Below are 21193 nucleotides of genomic sequence, written 5' to 3'. Positions count from 1 at the left end.
AAAGACGATGATTTTAGTGGCCCTACATCGGCTCGTAGAATAAGCGATTTGAAGGCTCTCTCGGTAAATCCACCCTATACACAAGTTTTTCAGAATAGGCTGGTGTTAAGAACAGACCCCGCTTTTCTGCCTAAGGTAGCATCAGATTTCCAGGAGGTCAGGAGATTGTCCTCCCATCTTTCTGTGAGAATCCAAAAAATTCGGGGGAGGAAAAATTCCATAGTTTGGCTGTCAAGAGGGCCCTGTTAGAATGCATAAGTCACTAGCCAGTGGAGGAGGTCCCAGTCCCTATTCGTAGCTTTTCAAGGTGCCAGGAAAGGCTATGGGGTTTCAAAAGGAACCATTGCTAGACGGATTAGGGAGGCCATTAGTGTAGCCTACTCAGCTAGTGGTGTTTCGATTCCTGACGGCATTAAGGCTCACTCCACCAGAGCCGTGGCGACCTCCTGGGCTGAAAAGGCAGAGGTATCGATTGAACAGATTTGCAAGGCCACTACCTGGGCCTCACCTTCAACCGTCTTTAAACACTATAGATTAAATCTATCCTCCTCTGCTGACTTAACCTTTGGTAGAAGGGTGCTGCAAGCGGTGGTCCCTCCCTAAGGTGTTTCGAAGTCTCCAAAAATCTCTCAGGTGTGCTGTCATGGGTGAAGGGAAAACCACCATGGTTACTTACCGGTAGCCGGTTTTTCCGGAACCAATGACAGCACCCGTATATTCCCCCCCCCCCTTTTCACCGTATGGGTGTGCACAATTAGTAGGGTGTTTTTGAGTGATGTGGTGTTGGATTAACATGTAACTAACCGGGAAGTCCTCTCAATGCTCTGTAACCCAACTGAAGCGGGGGAGAGGTGCCGCCCCTTATGTCTCAGTAGGTTCCTGTCCTGGCAGGGCGGATCCCTCTCTCAGGTGTGCTGTCATGGGTTCCGGAAAAACCGGCTACCGGTAAGTAACCATAGTGATTTCTGCAGTTTGGTGCACACGGCCCTGTACAGATTATTATGACTCTGGTTTATCTCTACCCAGCTTCAACACAATCCACTCTGCTCAGCTTCCCCATCAGACTAAGAGTGAGCAAGGTGAACATATATCCTGGTTCTAAGCCAAGGTGCATCTAATAAAGACATGCAGTGCTAGGACTAAACCCAGTCCGACCTAACTTTCCTACAGAGGTTAGACTAAGGGGTCCCCTCTGTTACCCCTTTTGTGCAAACTACACCATCCACCCATCCTATATTATGATCACTAGGGCTCTGATGGCTGGCACCCCACCTGATCAACTCTTGTACACTTTTACAGTTTCCAGATATAAACCGTGCACTTGAGGTGTAACAGCACAGATCCGTTCACTGTGTAGTAGAGTCTGTTCACTGGTACTGCAGCTTAACTCTTATTGAAGGGAGTTGGAGCTGAGCTGCAGTATCTTCAATATTTTCAATGGCCGCTACTCAGAGAACAAAGGTTTGCTGTTCTATCTCTGTACAATGTTAAAAATGTCAGTGGACTTGAAAATAGCTTATCGGTGAGGGTGTCAGGTTTCGGACTCCCATCATTCTGATCTTGATGACCTAGCCTAAGAATAGGTAATTCAATGAAGCTGTTTACAACCCTTAAAGCCTTGCCACAGTGGTCAATGAGAGGACACTGACAAGACAGTACTATGCAATACAGAAATAAAAGGGCTCTTAGTCATGTGTATTAATCCATCCCTGCAATATTTGGTTGTGTTGAGATGGCCTTTCTCGACCACAGTCTAGAAACTGCATGTGGGTCTGACTAAGTGCCATCTGTCAGGAAAGAATTGAAATGATCCTGGAACTTGATTCACCTACGATAGGTATTACCTAGATTTTATCATATTTCTTTGGTAGTACAGGAGATGTCAGAAATAAATGTTTATTAGGCAAAATCTGTCCATATTGGACCTGTGACTCATATATCCCAGACATATGATGTTCCCTAGATCTGAGAGATGTCTAAATTTAATGGCTTATAAATGGCATGATGTAAAGATGCAATGTTTACTTGGTCTGATTAGCATTTTTTGAGTATACCCATACTGTATATAGTAACTAGTACAGCTTTTCTCTCCATGTTATAGAAAGTGGAATTTCTTTGGAGAATGGAGTATTGGTGGCATCTGTGATGCCTGGGAGTCCTGCTGCCAAAGAAGGATCTCTTACCGTTGGTGACAGGGTAGTGGCTGTAAGTATCAACCAGTTTTCCATATATTCACTATATGCATGTGCAAAGCTAAGCTACAACCTGGAACATAAATCGTACATTGATATGATATGCTACAATATCCTGAATTGTGATGTGTACCCATGCTGCATGATTGACTGACCACCATTCCAGACAAAATCAATGTTTTTTGGGCACTTTGGTCTATTATGTACGGTGAAGTTAAAATCAGTATTATGGTTTTAACAAATAAAGATTCTTTTAAGTTAAAGGGTTTTTATTTTACTTTCTACATTTTTTTCCAGTGCATATACTTGTATATGTTGAAAATAAGAAGTACAGCAATATTAGTCCTACCGCCGCTTTAGCGATGCCTGTTGGCCATTGCTCCCATTCATTGTTTAAAGGCAGTGGTTGTGATGTCATAAGTGCAGACCACTGGAGCCAATCACTGGGTTTTTTTTTTTTAAACTCTTTTTATTGAAAGATTCCACAAATTAATACAACAAGCAAACAATAATGCAGTATAGAATTCGGACCAGCATAAAATTACCATCCAAAGTAGATATGGAAGCATACTTTCAATAATAGTATAAACAAACAATACAAATAAAGTATAACATTTCTACAAAAAGCATTGCACCATTAGACCAGCAGGTTCTTTATCGGAGTTTGAGTCTGTATTTATTAACATTATAATAAACACTCATTCCTAAGATCACTCATAGCATCACTTTCATGCATTTAAGAAGGTATGTTTCAGGGGTTATATTGCAAAATTGATGAGGTTATAGTATCGGGCCAGATGTGTCAAGGGTGAGTCACACCATCTTTCCCAAATCCCGTGAAACTTCCGAGGGCACCCTCTATGCTTATATAATATATTTTCGTATGGAATCACATCATTCACTAACCTTTTCCACTGCCGATTTGAAGGAGACCCCCCCCCCCCCCCCCATCCATCTCAATGCTGTCGCTTTTCTGGTCATAAATAGAACTTCCCGGGGAAATATTCTATCATAATGGGTCCATTTTTCCTCATCCACTCCAATCACTGGGTTAAGCAACTATGCCACCTCCTCAAGGGAGTGACTTAGGAGGCTATTTTAGACTCCCCTTCACAATGTTCCATAGCATTGTCCCATAGCCTCTGAAGAAGCCGCATATAAAGCAAACCTCTCAGCAGGATATTGCTTAGAAAACAATCGGCGTGTGATAGATGCTACTGCACATGCGCCCCCGCTGGCGCCATTTTTATTAAGGTAATTTTTTTTTACTCCGCAATATTACAGACATAATGCTTTACATAGTACTGCGCAGGATCCAAAACCGGTGGTATTTTGCTCAACGCAAACTTATTTTTTCTAAACACACCATAGTTAATGCAGTATGTAAAATAGGTGGCAGGTGTGACCTGTCATAAGCCCATACAGATGAATATGTAAGCCGAGTACCACATAAAGTCCTGCCCACAGGCCGCCCCGGAGCACGAGAATCTCAGTAACTGAAAACTACAAATACCGATTAAACAACAACCACAAGATGGATTTCATCAACCAAGGTATCATTTTAATCAGTATGATGGCCCCAACCTGACAGTGTCTGTAGTTTACTGAGCACAATCCTGCTGACATGTACACTTTAACGGCTGTGTATGTAGTCTTTTAAAGCGAGTCTGTCAGAATGATGTAATCCTCCCAAGCACCCCCCTCATTAAGCTGCTGTCATGATTATTTTGCTCTCTGAATGATATGTCGCGCACAGCTTAATTTTTCATCAGTTCTGTTGTGGGATGCAGAACCATGGCTTATAACTGCTGTCACTTGGAGGATCTCCCCACGAGCTATACCCTCCTACTGTCACTTAGCTGATCCATTTTACATTAGAGTCTGAATTAGAGGCATACCTACTAGGCAGGAAGCACCCCATTCCGCTGCTGCATGCCAGCATGATATCGCTCATTGTTCCTCACTGCCTTCATGTACCATCTCCCACATCTAAGAGAAATGGACCCAAGGGGTGAACCTGCTAGACAACACACATCCACCTCAGAGTTTTTATTGGTGATTAAATTCCACAGGTAAGTATCTACTTCACTGTTTAAAAAAACAGCTCAACACATAAGTGCTGTCTTTTTTTATTATAGATCAAATTAAATGGTCTTTATATTTTTATTAATTCCATTTTCACTTAAATTTCTTCATTCTACTCCCCCTCCAGTACTAGCTTTTTTTTCGTTTAAGAGGACCAAACGTGTACGCAAATTATTTACCAGCCACCAGGATTTTAAGGACATTGTCCAGAAACATAGGGATCGACCACATAAGAGGTTCACAGGGCAAAAGTCTATTGAGGCTAAATACCCTTTTGACCCAGACCTAATGAAAGATTGGTTGCAGTCCCCTTCTGTGGACCCTCCTGTATCGGGGCTGACTTCTAAAACGCTCCTATCCGTTTTGGAAGGCTCCTCAGTCAGAAATCCCTCCGATCGTCAAATTGAGTACCTCGCCCGCTCAGTTTTTGAAGCTTCAGGAGCGGTGCTTTTTCCATCGTTTGCATCAATCTGGGTCACTAAGGCTATGGCCGCTTGGACAGAAGTTTTAATCACTGCCTTTCAGGGTAGCAATATCCCTCTGGAGGCTACCAACGTTGCCAGGCAGATAGTTCACTCAGGGGATTTTGTAGTTGACGCCTGTTTTGATGCCGCCAATGGTGCTGCTCAAATTGCAGCTAATGCAATCTCCATTAGAAGAGCCCTATGGCTCCGCGACTGGCGAGCGGACACCAAGTCTAAAAGATCGCTAACTTCTCTACCCTATCAAACTGGTCACCTTTTTGGGAAGAAACTGGACCAGCTCATCTCTGATACTACCCGGGGAAAAAGTAAATTCCTTCCTCAACAAAGGGCTGTTCGGCCGTTTCGGAACCAACAGCCGAGGCGCTTTCAATCTTTTCGCAATAACTCCGGTTGGTCCTCCTCTACCTTCTCTTCCGACTCCGGTCGGCCCCCGCGCGGAGACGGAGGCCCCTAGCCCTAGGTCTCATACAGACCTAATCGCTCTTGGAAGCCCAGACCCAGGGCATCCGGATCTCGGGGATCCCGATCCCACAAATCTTCTACGCAATGACTTGTTGCGGTATCCAGCGGATGACGACAAAGTAGGCGGTCGTCTACTTTCCTTCAGTCACATCTTGCTCGCGGTCGTCCATGACAAGTGGGTCAGGGGACTGGTGTCCTCCGGATACAAGATAGAATTTTCCTCTCCTCCGTCAACACGTTTCTTCCCTTCCTTACCCCCCAAGAAGAAGACAACAGCCTTCCTTCTGGCTGTTCAGGCGCTGCAAAAGGACGGAGTCATCATTCCGGTCCCTCAGAATGAACGGTTCAGAGGTTTTTATTCAAACCTTTTTGTGGTTCCAAAGAAAGACGGGACAATGCAGCCCATAGTGGACCTCAAACTGTTAAATCAGTTTGTCAAGGTACGGCGGTTCCGAATGGAACCTCCGATCAGTTGTCGCTTCCATGGAAAAAGGAGAGTTTCTAGCATCCTTCGACATCACGGACGCTTACCTTCACATTCCGATCTCCCCGTCCCACCAGCAGTTCCTACGTTTTGCAATTCACGAGGAACACTTCCAGTTCGTTGCCTTGCCCTTCGGACTCGCCACCGCCCCCAGGGTATTTACCAAGGTCATGGCGGCTGTCATGGCCATTCTTCACTCTTGGGGAGTAGTAGTGTTACTGTATCTGGACGACCTGCTCATCAAGGGTCCGTCCCTTCCAGCCTGCGAGGAATCCGTGGAAATAACAGTAAATACACTTTCTCGCCTAGGCTGGAAAATAAACTTCGAAAAGTCCTTCCCAAAGCCGACTCAACAGATTTCCTTTTTAGGAATAATCTTGGACACTTCCCGCGGGTTGGTCATTCTCCCTCCAGAGAAGACCCAAGCTTTACAACAAGCAGCGCGGTCTCTTTCTCGACCTGTTTCTCACTCCTTTCGTTTCAGCATGAGAGTTCTCGGACAGATGGTAGCAGCGATGGAAGCTGTCCCGTTCGCTCAGTTCCATCTCCGTCCCTTGCAACATGCGCTTCTGTTAGCCTGGGACAAGAACCCGTTTTCCCTGGACCGTCGGTTCCTTCTGTCTCTGCGGGTCAGACAAGCCCTCAAGTGGTGGACTCTGAAATCCTCCCTGAATCAAGGGAAGTCCTTTCTCCCAGTACAATGGTTGGTAGTAACCATCAACGCAAGTCTTCTGGGCTGGGGTGTGGTTTTTTGTCACCACAGGGCATAGGGTCAGTGGTCTCCTCAAGAGTCTCGTCTCCCCATCAACATCCTAGAGATTCGAGCAATCAGATTAGCCCTACGGAGTTTTCACCATCTCCTTGCAGGCCACTCCATCAGGATCCAATCCAACAACGCCACGGCTGTGGCATATATCAACCGCCAGGGGAGGTACTCAGAGCAGGATTGCCATGCACAAAGTGAGTCACATCCTTCGTTGGGCCGAGACCAATCATTCGCCCATCTCGGCAGTCCACATCCCGGGCGTAGAGAATTGGGCGGCAGATTTTCTCAGTCGCCAAGACTCTTCATCCGGAGGTTTTTCAGCAGATTTGCTATCGTTGGGGGACTCCGGATGTGGATCTCATGGCTTCGAGACTAAACAACAAAGTTCCTCGATTCATCGCCTGATCACGCGATCCATGCGCCATCGGTGCGGAAGCCCTAGTTCTGCCGTGGCACCGGTTTCGGCTCCCATACATCTTTCCCCCTCTTCCCTTGATCCCGAGGGTCATCAAGAAAATAAGAACAGAAGGAGTACCGGTGATTCTTGTCGCGCCAGATTGGCCGTACCGCGCTTGGTACGCAGAACTGATTCAACTAGTCGTCGACGTTCCCTGGCGACTTCCAGATCGCCCGGGTCTTCTCTCTCAGGGTCCAATTTACCACCAAAACTCCGGGGCCCTGTCCTTGACGGCGAGGCTGTTGAATCGTGGATTTTAACAAAGGCTGGGTTCTCACAATGATTTCCACAATGATGAGTGCTAGGAAGCCCGTGTCCATGCACATCCATCATCACACCTGGAAAACCTTTTTCTCATGGTGTAAGGCTCATGGCCGATCCCCTGTGGCGTTTTCCATTCCTACTATATTGGAATTCCTTCAATCCGGACTAATGTCGGGCCTCGCGCTTAGCTCGCTCAAAGGCCAAATTTCAGCCTTGTCAGTGCTATTCCAACGCAGACTTGCCACCAAACCTCGAATCAAGACTTTCTTTCAGGGAGTTTCCCCTGTGGCGCCTCCTTATAGAATGCCATTTGAACCATGAGACCTTAACCTGGTTCTTGGGGCCCTACAGGAGGCTCCCTTCGAACCTCTCCACGACGTACCACTGACTGTTCTCTCTTGGAAGGTGGTCCTTTCTAGTGCCATTTACGTCAATCAGACGAGTTTCAGAATTGGCGGCTCTGTCCTGCTGCCCCCCGTTCATGAATTTTCATCAGGACAAGGCAGTTCTCAGGACGTCTCCGTCCTTCCTACCCAAGCTCGTGTCCTCTTTCCATCTCAATGAGGACATTGTTTTGCCTTCCTTTTGTCCGGCACCAGTCCATCGTATTGAGAAAGCCCTCCACACTCTGGATGTGGTTAGGGCCCTGAGACAGTACATCTCGCGGACGGCTCCCTTCTGCAAGTCAGATGCCCTGTTCATACTTCCAGAAGGGCATAAGAAGGGTCTAGCCGCTTAAAAGGCAACGCTAGCCAGATGGATCCGCTTGGCGATTCAAGAATCCTACTGTCAGGAACGCGCCTGTCTCAGCAGGGATTAAAGTGCACTCTACCCGCTTAGTGGGCGCCTCTTGGGCCATTCGTCACCAAGCCTCGGCAGTACAGGTCTGCATGGCTGCGACTTGGTCCAGCCTGCATACTTTTACAAGGCATTACCAAATTCATTCTCAGGCCTCTGCGGAAGCAGCTCTCGGCAGACGCATCCTGCATTCGGCAGTACCTCAGAGTTGACTCAGTGGTACATGGGGTATTAGCAGATATATGCTCCCCACCCAGGGACTGCTTTAGGACGTCCCACGGTATCTGTGTCCCCCATTGAGGCATAGGAGAAATAGGCATTTTTGTGTACTCACCGTAAAATCCTTTTCTTCAAGCCATTCATTGGGGGACACAGCACCCACCCTGTTTAGCCTACCGGCTCATTGTAGCATCTTTATGTTGTGACATAGTTATGTTTTTTGTTGAATTGTTTAAGCCCCTACTGCTTTTTTCACCGAACTGGAGAAATCTCATCCAGCGAGAGGGTGTATACTCCAGGGGAGGAGTTATCTTTCTTTCTGGTTTACTTAGTGTCCTCCTAGTGGCAGACAGCATAACACCCACGGTATCTGTGTCCCCCAATGCATGGCTCGGAGAAAAGGATTTTACGGTGAGTACACAAAAATCCCTATTTTCATCACAGTGCTAGGTGTGTAAAGTTGCCACATGGTCATCACACTTTTTCCAAATTTTACAGGTTGCATTTGTTTGCATTTGCGGACACTGCATTAAGACATGGGATCCTGTAGAGAGACTTTCATTTGACAGACTGCATTAACCATTGTTGTCTCACCCATCGTCCTGTTTCCCCCACAGATCGTGGATCTTGCAGACAGATTCCCTTTCAAGATGAAAAGAGGAACTGTCAGCAGGTCAAAAGTAGCCAGTTTTTGTTCTTATTTTTTCCTGTTACTTCTCTGAGAAATCTAATTTTATGGTCTTTACAAAGGTGCTAATAGTTATTGTGCTTAACAGCCTAAAGATACACCCCTAGAGAATCTTGTTAGCCATACCCCATTGGTAAAGAGATTATAAAAACAAAATATTCAGGGGAGCAGCTGGGAATAAAACAAAAGAAAAAAAATGGCCACTTTTATACTGACAACAGGTTCTCTTTAAATCTGCTTGTAAGTTAAACACCAAAAGGGCACAATTCTCACTGTTCAGCCCCTGGGTTATATTATTCTATACTACCGTATTTATTTACTGTACTACGGGTTAATTGGTCATTTTGTTTTTATTTTAGGTTCTGTTATAGTAATCCATTGTAAAGTGGATTTTGTGTTTTTACTGTACCCCTTACAATTGGCGTTAATAATCTGGTATGTTCTTTCATTGCAGATTAATGGCATATCTTTGGACAACAAATCTATTACAGAATGTGAGGCTTTACTCAGGAGCTGTCGGGAATCACTCAGCATCTCTCTAGTAAAGGTAAATTCAAGATTAGTGTAGTCAAACCATGTCAATTTCTGAAGTTACCAGGTTATATTGGACGTGTAGGTCTACCTTTCACACAACATTGTTGAAATTATAAGGCTGCAGTCACACTAGCGTATCGAAATTGGTCTGATATTGATCCAGAAAAGTAGTACGAGTGTCATGCGAGTACAATGCGATTTTTCTCACCTAGCATCTATGACATCCGTGTGCAATCCTCATGCAATGCATTTTTAACATCATCTTTTACATACTGTAATTCCCTATGTAATTTTAAGCTACTTTACAAAACTAATAAAGCAATGTTACATAAATATAACAGTAGATAGATTATAGCAAGATATTACATATTTAATACATAAAAAATAGACCAAAAGAAACAGCACTAGGTGCTAAACCTTCTAGGCAATTACCAATCCTCTACATAATTAAAGAAAAATGAAGGCAGCACACCATTGGAGAAAAAAAAAATGAGAAAAAGAGGTTTAATAGCCCATTGTGGCTCAGCAACGTTTTGGCTCAATTAAGAATCTTTTTCTATCTAGATAGATATGTGTAAGTGAATATCCTGGAAGGCACTTCATTTTCAAAGAAGGAAATCCCAAGATGAGTCAACAATATGTCGCCATGAGTGATGATAAAAAAAGACTTCTGTTTATTTTAGAGATGTATTTAAAGTATCATGGCCATCATCCATAAAATAGAATAAAAAGGGTTAAACACAACGCGTTTCGGCTAGTACAGCCTTCATTAGGTGTCTGAGGATATATACCCTCTAAAGTTTATATCTTTCTCTATTTCCATGGGTGGAGTCTCCTGAAACAGAAGACCAATCATCATAAACTTCCTACATCAAATAAGCACTCCCCCACACTATCCCTCATTCACTGATTTATTTAAAAAAAATAACAATTCTCATGCAGGTCCACTGTACTTTAATGAATCTGATGTGGTTCAGAAATGAATACTTGAAAAACATAAAAAGAACTAAATAAAAACAAGAGGCAGTCCCTCGTTCACCAATTTATTTCCAAATATGTTCCCATGAAGCCCTGACATAGTCCACGTTTCCAGATTTTGGTTCTGGCGACTGTGAATAGTAAAAGTGAGCGCTATTCACAGCTGCCAGGCACTGACGACAATGCTTATCAGAAAAGCCGGGTCTCTCTGAGCGCAGCAGGATCCAGCGACTGTGATGAGCGTTGTCGTCACTACACGACACCTGTGAATAGTGGACTCTTTACTGCCATTAACAGTTGCCGGAGCCAAAATCGGGGAACGTGGACTATATCAGAGCTTCATGTAAACATTTTTTTTTAATAAATTGGTGAACGAAGGACTGTCTCATGTTTTTATTTCTGTGTTTTTATGTTTTTCAGGTATCCATCTCTGGACTACATTGGATTCGTTGTAGTACAGTTGACCTGCATGGGATATTTTTATTTTTTTAAATAAATCTGTGAACGAGTAATAGTGTGGGGGAGTCGTTTTTCAAATAATGTTTTTTTTTTTTCTGTGTGTGTTTTTATTTCAACAGACTGGGTTAGTAATAAGGGTATCTGATAGATTCCTCTCCATTACTAACGCCAGGGCTTGATGTCAGCTGGGATTTTTGACAAATCACAGCTGTCACCAACCCCAACTGCCATTATGCGTGTGTATATATTATAGCTAGCCTATATATCTATTCTCCTATTCTGAGGGTTCTGGCTGTGAATTTACTGTACTTAATGTAAATTTCGGTCTTCCTTTTGAAATGTGTGCATAAAAATCAGACAGCACGCGCATGGTCCGTGTGCCGTCTGATTTTTTTTTTTTTCTCACATTCATTGCATCTGATTCTCGCATCCACTCGCAGCATGCTGCGATTTTTTTCCATCCAATTAGAGGTGAGGAAAAAAAATCGCAAATCTGCACTGTCTCATTGAATAACATTGGTGAGCGTGCAATGCGATGTATTCTTTATACAATGTATAAAGCGTTGTAAGCGAGCCCTAATAAGCAATTTAAGCTCTTCCAGTAGAAATGTTAATTGCCCCATAAAAACAAGCTCTTATAGAGCTAATCCTGTGGGAAAAATATGATTCCTAGTAGGCCGGAATGACAATAGAAAGTGCCACATCATAATAGCTAAAAACAGACTGCGGTAGTAAGGGGTTAGATATTCTGACTGCAGAATATCTCTCGTTTCAGCAGCATTATTCTAAGGTCACATTCACATGGTCAGTATTTGATCAGTATTTTACATCAGTATTTGCCAAAACCAGGAGTGGAACAATCAGAGGAAAAGTATAACAGAAACAATTTATCACTTCTGTGTTTATCACCCACTCCTGGTTTTGGCTTACAAATACTGAGGTAAAATACTGGCCAAATACTGACTGTGTGAATGTGACTTAAGAAGCCGTTTTGGTGTATTTCTTGACCATCCTGGACTGAGATAGTGTACATGTTTATCACAATGTAAATTCTTCCATTAGATATAATGTTGTGATATCTCACATCTTTACTATAAAACCTGCTGATTCTTTACTTCTCTAATCCGCCAGCATCCTGCAATCTGCAACATGCAACATTTCTTTCCTTCCCTTCATTTCAGAAGCTTCACTGTGAGAACTTGCATGACTTTTCAGTATACGAATTGTCCACACTTTGGACAATAATGATATATTTGAAAGGCGAGATGGAAAATGGTATTTAGACCTTTCACTTTTGAGTCTTTGTTTTGCAAGCTTGTGTTTTTATTAGGTTTTTTAGGCTCCAATTCATTTGCTTTTTTTCAACTCACTTTCCTTCCTTGTCATCTGGTGTTATCATGGTTTTGGATCAGTGTATCATCAGGGTATGATCAGTGTGTCCATTCTTACCATCCGTGTCATCAGTGATTTTAAGGGATGAATAAATAAAAAAAAATAAATTACAAAGCTTCTCCAGTTCTTTTATATGTTAAACTAGATAGTGGCCCTATTCTAATGCATCAGGTATTCTAGAATTTGGCCAGCAGGAGACCGACGTTCAGAAGATGGTCCAGGACGATCCACTACGATTGGCAATCACACAGCGGGGGCCTGGTCGCTGCTGCGTGTCACACTGACGCTAAGTACCCACGTTGCAGAAATGCTGCGGAAATTTCAGCAGCATTTCCGCAACTCCCGCCGCGGGAAAAAACGCATGTGAATTCGCATGCATTTTTCACACGATTTTCGCGTGCGGAATTCAAGTGCATTCCAAGCGATTTGAAGCATCGCTTGGAATGTGATTGACAGGTTGGTCACACTTGTCAAGCATAGTGTTTGACAATTGTGGTCAACTTTTTACTATTTATGCTGCCTATGCAGCAACAATAGTAAAAGATAGAATGTAAAAAATAATTTCAAAAAATAAAAAAAGGTTATTCTCACCTTCCGACGGCCCCCCGATCTCCTCTCCATGCTCCCGACATCTTCCAGTCCTAGTAATGCTTAGCGCAAAGGACCGGAGATCTTTCGCGCAAAGCATTACTGGGACCGGAAGATGCTGGGCGTGTGGTGAGAGGAAGGAAAGAGTCCGGGGGGCGTCGAAAGGTGAGTTTATCACTATTTTTTATTTTAATTCTATTTTTTACAGATTTATGGTACCCAGGGCCTGGAGGAGAGTCTCTACTCCCGACCCTGGGTACCATCCGCACATTGAGTGCTGCACCGGTCATCTCCTGGCTGCGTCGCCGCTGACCTCCGTGCGGCAGGAGATGACCCGCGGCAACCGTCGGTAGATCAGCGTCTAGCGCCGCAGATCTCCCGACGGTACCGGTGGCGTGCGTCATTCGAATGCTGCACCAATTCGCGGCCGGACTGCGCCTGTCGCTGTTTGATCGCGCCCGGCCGGCTGTGACCAATCAGCAACGCGGGATTTCCGTTACAGACAGACAAGACAGAATTAGACGATTATATAGTAGATATGGTCAGCACACAGATTTTTTTCACACATCTATAGACTTGTATTTTCACTATTCATCTGTGATACCGGGGAAGAACAAACATCTCTGTGAGTCTTGCACAAACACATGGACCGTGAAGAGGCACAGACATGTGAACAGTCCCATAGACTATAGTGGGTAAATGTTGTGACAGAGTACGGATGTGTGAATAAGGCATGACAGATGTAAACGGAAGCAGAGGATTCCATTGTGATTTTCGTTGAGTCTGTTTTTTAATTGATGAAAGAGCACATCCTGTAGAATTACTTCTTCCGTTTGTTAGCATAAGAAAGGGTTTAATGTCTTCAGGTCTGCCAAACCTCACAGGATGTTGTAATTCCCACTAGAAGTCACTCAAAGGGTAGGTGCATGCTATCGATACCTTTACATCCGAGAAAAACAGTCTGATTATTTTGATCAGTGTCATCAGTTTTTCTCGGACATGGAGAGAGAATAATTTGGTGTCCTTTAAGGGTCTCTCACACTTGCGTTTAAATAGTCAGTCCCATTCTCATCCAGTAGAGTTGGACAATTTTTTTTTCACTTGTCATCCATTTACAATCAGTTTTTTTTTTTCTTAACAGCTATTAATCTGTTACAGGACCATTTATAGTTCCCGATGCTACAGATTTGTAATGTATCCGTAAATATCGGATGCCCCTCTGATGGTCCGTATAGCATGCAATTTATTTCTCGCACTGTCCAATTTCGGAGTGAAATCACAGCTGAGGAAAAATATACTGATCCGCACTGCCGCATTGAAAAACATCGGTTTTGGGTTTTTTTTAAATCAGGTTTCTCTCGTCTGATTTTATATGCAAGTGTGAGTGAACCCTAACACTTATTGTTGCTTATACCAAGCTCAAAGTTAATCAAGATTTTTCTTTTAGGTCTTTCCACCCACTACATCTTGGAGTGGGCAAAACCTCTTTGAAAACCTGAAGGATTCTTGTCGCATTCTCCCTCCAAACATTCAAGCTCAGAATAACAGGAACCTAAAGAATAATAGCTCAACACAGACCGATATATTTCGCACAGACATTCTTGATCATAAGAAAGAGATGGGTGATGGCAGTGGATCAGAAAGGGCACTTCAGTTGAGCTGCCACAGTCATTCTGAGCACAGTTTAGGTTCTTTCGGTGAAGATGCTTTTGGGGGACGTGGCTATGAATTGCTTGAAGAGGAAAGTAGACCTATTGGGTATACTGATGCTATTACAGGCTCTTTGGTTGAAACGTCCACCAGCAAGAGGAGTAGTGGCACGTGGCCAAAGGTTATGGTGAGCCCCGGACACTCTCAGAGTGAGTTCACTGTCTTTAAAAGACCAAGACAGAGAAAGTCCATCTTTGATCCAGAGACTTTCAAGAGACCTCAGACACCTCCAAAACTAACTTTTCTGACATCTCACTCATCCCAGCCTTCAAAAGTAGATAGGCCATCCTCTCCCCCAACACCTCCCAAACGCAGTGACTCTATTAAGTTTAAACACAGACATCAATCAAGTTCAGCGTCCGATTCCACTGTTACAGCTGGTTCACCACCTACTAGTCCTTTACCAACTTCGCTTCCTAATAGCTCCCATGAAAGTGCCCATAAAATACATCAAAACAGAGGGGTTGGAAAATGCTGCAGAGAGGATGGGGTAGATTGTTCTCTGGCAGGCTGTAGAGGAAGTGGAGATGTCGAAAGCTGCTTGCAAAGGGCGGAAGAGCCAGAAGTGAAGAGGCCCAGACCTTTGTCAGCACCAGCCTTAAAACACAGATTAGCACCCGTTACTATTCCCCACCATTCACTTCAGGTGAGTTTTCATCATTTTGGCAATTTCTGAATTGTGATCTATGAAATGTAGCAATAATTTTTTACCGTACCAGGTGCTTTTTTGTATGTTGGAAACTTATACCTTATGAAAGTGGACAGCTCGCTATACTGATATTCATTGTCTTCCTTCACAGAAGTTTTCTCCTAGTTCAGAGGATCGCCTTTCTCCTGAATTAAATCATGAGTGGGTTAGGTTCTCTCCCACCCGTTCTCCCCGCCATAGTGACATTTTTGCATCTACTTTGTATGGATCTGGTATGTCAGGTGAGTGAAAGACTTAGATACAGAAGCAATTATTTTACTATTGCTGTAATTAAGTATGTAGATATACATCAGTTATGCATAGCCTAAAATTACGTATTAATTAGGTACAGTACCTCGGAGCCTCGCTCCATGTCCTGCTGTTACCGCAGTTTTAAGGAATCCAGTCTACACCGCTTGGAGTCATCGTGTGCCATCTAATAATTGTCCCTCCTCTACAGGCCAGGTCTGCTCTCAGCACATGCATCAAAGGTATATCTATTTGTTTAATGTCTGTTCATTTGTCCTCCACTTTGCACTCACATAAACCTTAAAACAGATCTATGCTGTTTGCTTTGCAAATGCTTAAAACAACTATTTATTGCTCACAAATTAACAAATTACTATTTCTAGAATAGTGAGTATGAGGCGAATGTAGCTTTAAAGACCGTGCATGATGCAGTATTGCAGTCACAGCCACAGGAGTAACATTGTCCATAGCTCCTAGCGTAAATTGTGCACGTGTGAGTATTGGAAGAGCTAGTCACCATTGTTGGTTACATGTGTCCAGCCTATGTAAAGAAAATAAAACCACATGATAGGTCTCACTGTTATTATGACTTTCATGAAAGTTGACCTTTGATTGGCAATGATGAGGAACATTGGCAGTTCTTCTAAAACACAGGACTACTCTTTTCTGCGAGAAGGGCGACATCTGTCCTAATCACAGTAATTGCGATTGGGGCTGTACACAATGTGTTATTGCAGACGTATTTGGAAGAAAATATTTGAACTGTATTTTAGAGATTTGTATTTTGTGTAACTGTATTCTAACTCCTCGCAGTGCTCAACACCATGGCAGGTTAAGCTTGGATCTGAGTCATAAACACCCCAGTGAATACTGTGATACCTCCCGTCCTAGGGTACCACATGGTTCAAACTCTCTGCCATCAAGTGCCCGTTTAGGTAAGCTATCTTATGCTATGTTACTTACTTCTGATATTTTCTCATCTGTGTCACTGGGGACGCAGAGCCTTTCGAGTACAGCTGCTGCTACCGTATTAGGAGGCAGACACTAAACAGTTAAAGGAAATCTGTCAGCAGGTCTTTGCTATGTAATTTGAGAGCAGTATTATGTAGGGACAGAGACCTTGATTCCAGGGATGTATCACTTAGTTAACTGGGTGAATCAGTTCTGATACAATCACAGTTTTTTCTGCTGCAGATCTAGCAGATCTCTGAATGCTGAGCTGTATATAACCCTGTGCACATCATTGATAGGCAGCTTCTGTGTACACTGTGCAGTATAGTGGTTGGAACAGGAGGCATGTGATACCTAGTTTTCTAGTGAAAACACTGATTCAATGGAAACAAAGAACAACCTTGTAAGCGACATGTCACTCTAATCAGGGTCTTTGTCCCTACATCAAACTGTTCTCATATTACATAACAAAAATCTGGCAGATTCCCCTCTAAGTGTATTCTCCACCAGTTAGACCCCTCTTGGTAGCATTGAGCTGCATCAGTTTTCAGTTTAGTTCCTGTAGGAGGCAGACCTCCCTGCTCTCGAAGGGCTTCTCTGAGTAATCCCACAGTTACTCCTTCCTTCAAGGAGGCACAGTGGACCAGCGCAGCCTAGCTCCTCTGCCTCCCATTAGCAATGGAGTTGTTGTATTTTCCTTGTCTATTCACCCCACTATCCCAGCATACTTTCCTGACCAAGGTACCATTGCTGAGGTAGGTAGCCCTGCTGGTACGCTGGGGGAGCCAAAGTAAAGAGAATACACTTGTGGGGGCAGTATTTCAGAATTTACTGACTACACAAACAAAAGAAACCTTTTATCAGCATCTAGTTTGCGCTCTCCATTAGGCCCCAATAACTCAGGAGACCCTCTAGATACTTATTAGTTGCCAACATGGCCAATTTTATTAACACTTCCCACTTTGGAGGCCCTACTTTGTCCAATATTGGGACCTTTGTCAGGAGGTGAGCCAGCACCGTACCAGGGAAATGCTGTATTGTATAGTCATCAACTGTCTCTTAACATCAATGAACAAAGCTGACAACGGCATTAAAAACTCACAGGCTCGGGAGTGTGGGGGCAGGCTCATCCGTCACCTCAGACGTAATTTACTGGGGTGCCGATGGTTTTCTGTGGCAAACAGGAGGCTGCTATGATGTAACACCTGTGATGACCAGCCTGTGGTTGGGTTTCATAAGAGATCGCAATTTTCTCTCCATATTGCAGTATACAGAATGTGATCAGTTATTCTATTTAGCACCTTGATCTTGTTTGCCTGGAGGATCTTTGTTGTAGAGATGGATGTATGAGATGGAGCACCATCCTGCTTCAGAATTTGACCCCTTTTTATGATTTGGAATATAAGAGGTAGCTAATATTCTTGATATTTTAGGCTATTGATATTGCCTTCCACCTTGCAAATGTTTCACACACCCCCTTACTGAATGTAACCCCAGACCATGATCTTTCCACCACCAAATTTCCCTGTTTTCTGGGTGTATCTTTAATCCATACGGGCTCCAGTAGGTCTCCTGCAGTATCTGTGGTGGCTGTGGTGTACTTCTACTGAAGATTCATCAGAGAAATCCACCTTCTGCCACTTTTCCAGTGTCCATCTGTTTAGCAGACTGTGGGACTTTGCAAATGCCACACGTTTTTTTATTTGCCTTTTGTTTAGTGCTGGCTTCTGGGCACTGATTCAACCATGGAGGCCATTTCGAGACAGAATGCTACAAACTGTTCCAGTTGACATAGGGACTTGAGGTGACCAGGCCTGTTGGAGCTCGGCTGCAGTGGAAGATGGGCTAGCTTTGGATTTTCTAACAAATAAATGTTCCTCTTGAGCAGTTGTCTTGCGGGGTCTGCCGGACCTGGGCTTGTGAAACACATCTCCAGTCTCTTTGAATCTTTTTTTAATTCTTTGTACTTGACGCTGAAACACATTAAAGGTGCCAGCTACCTCTGCAGTGGATCTGGTCTTCAGCGTCTTGATAATCCAGGCTTTGATCGCAGGGTGGATTTTTGCATGTTGTCAGAGCTCAAGTTGCAGCTCAAGTGAAGGTCTGGGGTGCTGGGTTTCTTTTTATACACACCCACTAATTAACAGATCATTTACTGAGCACAGATGAGGATGTAAACTAGGATTGGGTGCATTATATGACCATGCGACAAAACTTTTGTCTTGCCAAAATCTGACCATTCTGTGTCCATTAAATGATCAATATTTCTGCATTTCAGCTTTCAAAAGAATAACTTAGGCCTGTTTCACACTTCAGTTTTTTGTGTCAGTTAAAATCCGCCAAAATGTCGGAAAGCAGATCCGTTGCTAAACTGATGTGAACGGATGCCACCGGACCGTTTTTTTTTTTTTTTGTTTGGCGGATCCGATGAATGAAGAATTTTTAAGGAACCGCAGCCCGAGAGAGAGATTTTTTCCAGCCGCCAGAACAGAGTTTAGGGTTAAATTTCCGGCTGACTGAAGTCTTTCGGGCATGCGCAGTGAGAAGTGCGGATCCTGCCGCCCGAAAAAACGTTACATGCTCCGTTGGCTGATCCGCAAAAAAACGGATCCAACGGATGGCCATCCGTCAAGATCTGCCGGTAATGCAACTCAATGGGAAAAAAAACGGATCCACCAAGCAAAATGGCAGATCTGTTTTTTTTTTGCAAAACGGCGGATCTTGACTGATGGACAATAACTGAAGTGTGAAACAGGCCTTATACAACCAATGGATGAATTTAACGACAGGTTATTATAAGCTTTTATTTACATAACATGGATAAGCGACATAATTGTTTAGGAAGTGTCTTAGTAAACATCACATATTTTTATTTGTTAAATAATAACTAAACATGTATAACGTTTTTTTTTAAATATATGCATAGTTACTGTTTCTACAATCGCTTTGCAATGTTATCCATTTAAAGGGAATCTGTCAGCAGGTTTTTGCTATCTCATCTGAGAGCAGGCATATGTATGCAAAGAAGCTGAATCTAACGATGTATCACTTCGATTACTTGGTGCAGCTGTTCTCTCACAATCAGATTTTTTTAGATTTAGCAATGAAGCAGAGCTGAGAAATCTAACCCCTCCCATACCAGGCTCTGTATGTACAAAGTCCATAGACAGTGAGCTGCTTAGTTAATCTCTTAGAAATAAATCATTCTTAGTTAGTAAACAGAACGCACTTTGACATGTGACACATCCCTGGATTTTGTGTTTCATCCTCAATCTCATGCTGTCTTAAGATTGCATAGCAAAAACCTGCCGGCAGATTCCCTTTAATAAGATAAGACAACTCTTTTATTGTTTTTTGTTTATGTATTTTGGCTAATACCTTTATATTTTTAATATTGAAATTATTTTGTATAAAGGCTTTAGGCATTAAATAAAATAAGAGACACATATTGAATTTTTCAAAATAGATGCATAATTAAACAAAGAAAAGACCCTGTGACACAGACATGCAAATACACACTTTAATACACATACAGTTTACATTCATTCAAACACATGTATAAAGAAATGTGGACTGTGTGCAGACTACGACAGGCATGCACATCTACAGTAATGGCTGAAATTAAGTATTTCTCGAGGAAAATTATTGCAATTGCACATGTGGTGTTATACGCCTGTTTTATTCCTTTGTGTATTGGAACAAAACAAAAAAGCAGGGAACAAAAGGCAAATTAGACATATATTCACACAAACCCCCCCAAAAAGTCCAGACAAAATTGTTAGCACCCTAACCTTAATATTTTGTTCCACAACATTTGGAATAAATAACTGCTATCAGTTTCTTCCTATAACCATCAGTAAGCTTCTTACATCTCTCAATTGGAATTTTGGAACACACTTCTTTTTCAAACTGTTCCAGTTCTCTCGTATCTGAAGGATGTCTTCTCCCAACAGCAATTTTAAGATCTCTCCAAAGGTGGCCACTCATTGGTGGCCACTTCAGAACTCCAGTGCTTTCCGTTTCTGGTCCGGGTCCAATGGGTGTCGCGGTCCGGGTCCGGCGCCTCCTCTATCTTCTAGTGATGACGTCCTCTTCCTTGCTTCTGTCGCGGTTTAGCAGAGTACTGCAGTGCGCACGTGCCGGGAAAGGTCAGAGAGGTCCGGCGCCTGCGCACTGCAGTACTCTGCTCTGCCCTCAACAGGGCAGAGAATTACGCCTGCGCAGGAGACGCAAGAGAAACAAGGAAGAGGACGTCATCACTAGAAGATAGGAGGTGCCGGACTGCCCCCCCCTGGGTGAGTATAATATAACTCGTTTTTCTTATCTTTCAGGTTATATGCAAAACTTATATGCAAAAAAATAGGTGACTGGATTCCCTTTAAAAAGATGAGAGAGGCCTGCAATTGACATCATAGGTAGAACACAACTATGAGAGTCAAAATGAGAATGCAAATCCAGAAAATCACCTTGTCTGATTTGGCAAAATTTATTTAGCAAATTATGGTGGAAAATAAGTATTTGGTCACCCAAAAACATGCAAGATTTCTGGCTCTCACACACCTGTAACTTCTTCTTTAAGAGGCTCCTCTGTCCTCCACTCATTACCTGTAGTAATGGCACCTATTTAAACTTGTTATCAGTAAAAAGACACCTTTCTACAACCTCAAACATTCACACTCCAAACTCCACTATGGTGAGGACCAAAGAGCTGTCGAAGGACACCAGAAACAAAATTGTAGCCCTG

At 43.2% G+C, this 21193-nt stretch overlaps 1 protein-coding gene across 3 annotated transcripts in view; it reads left to right on the top strand.

The window, feature by feature from the left end:
* The window catches only part of DLG5 (discs large MAGUK scaffold protein 5), a 244339-nt gene that overhangs the window by 157604 nt on the left and 65542 nt on the right, over nt 1–21193 (top strand). For all 3 annotated transcript variants that reach the window (XM_073571224.1, XM_073571223.1, XM_073571225.1), the window contains exons 14-19: nt 2102–2205; nt 9355–9447; nt 14299–15207; nt 15362–15491; nt 15596–15740; nt 16312–16433. In XM_073571224.1, the coding sequence (XP_073427325.1) occupies nt 2102–2205; nt 9355–9447; nt 14299–15207; nt 15362–15491; nt 15596–15740; nt 16312–16433 (1503 nt within the window). The remainder of the gene's footprint in view (nt 1–2101; nt 2206–9354; nt 9448–14298; nt 15208–15361; nt 15492–15595; nt 15741–16311; nt 16434–21193) is intronic.

This window comes from Dendrobates tinctorius, unplaced genomic scaffold (assembly GCF_039654945.1).
Source record: "Dendrobates tinctorius isolate UK_male_01 unplaced genomic scaffold, ASM3965494v1 ptg000028l, whole genome shotgun sequence".
Lineage (NCBI taxonomy): Eukaryota > Metazoa > Chordata > Amphibia > Anura > Dendrobatidae > Dendrobates > Dendrobates tinctorius.
Note: the sequence above shows the minus strand (reverse complement) of the source record. Positions and strands in the feature narration are given on the sequence as shown.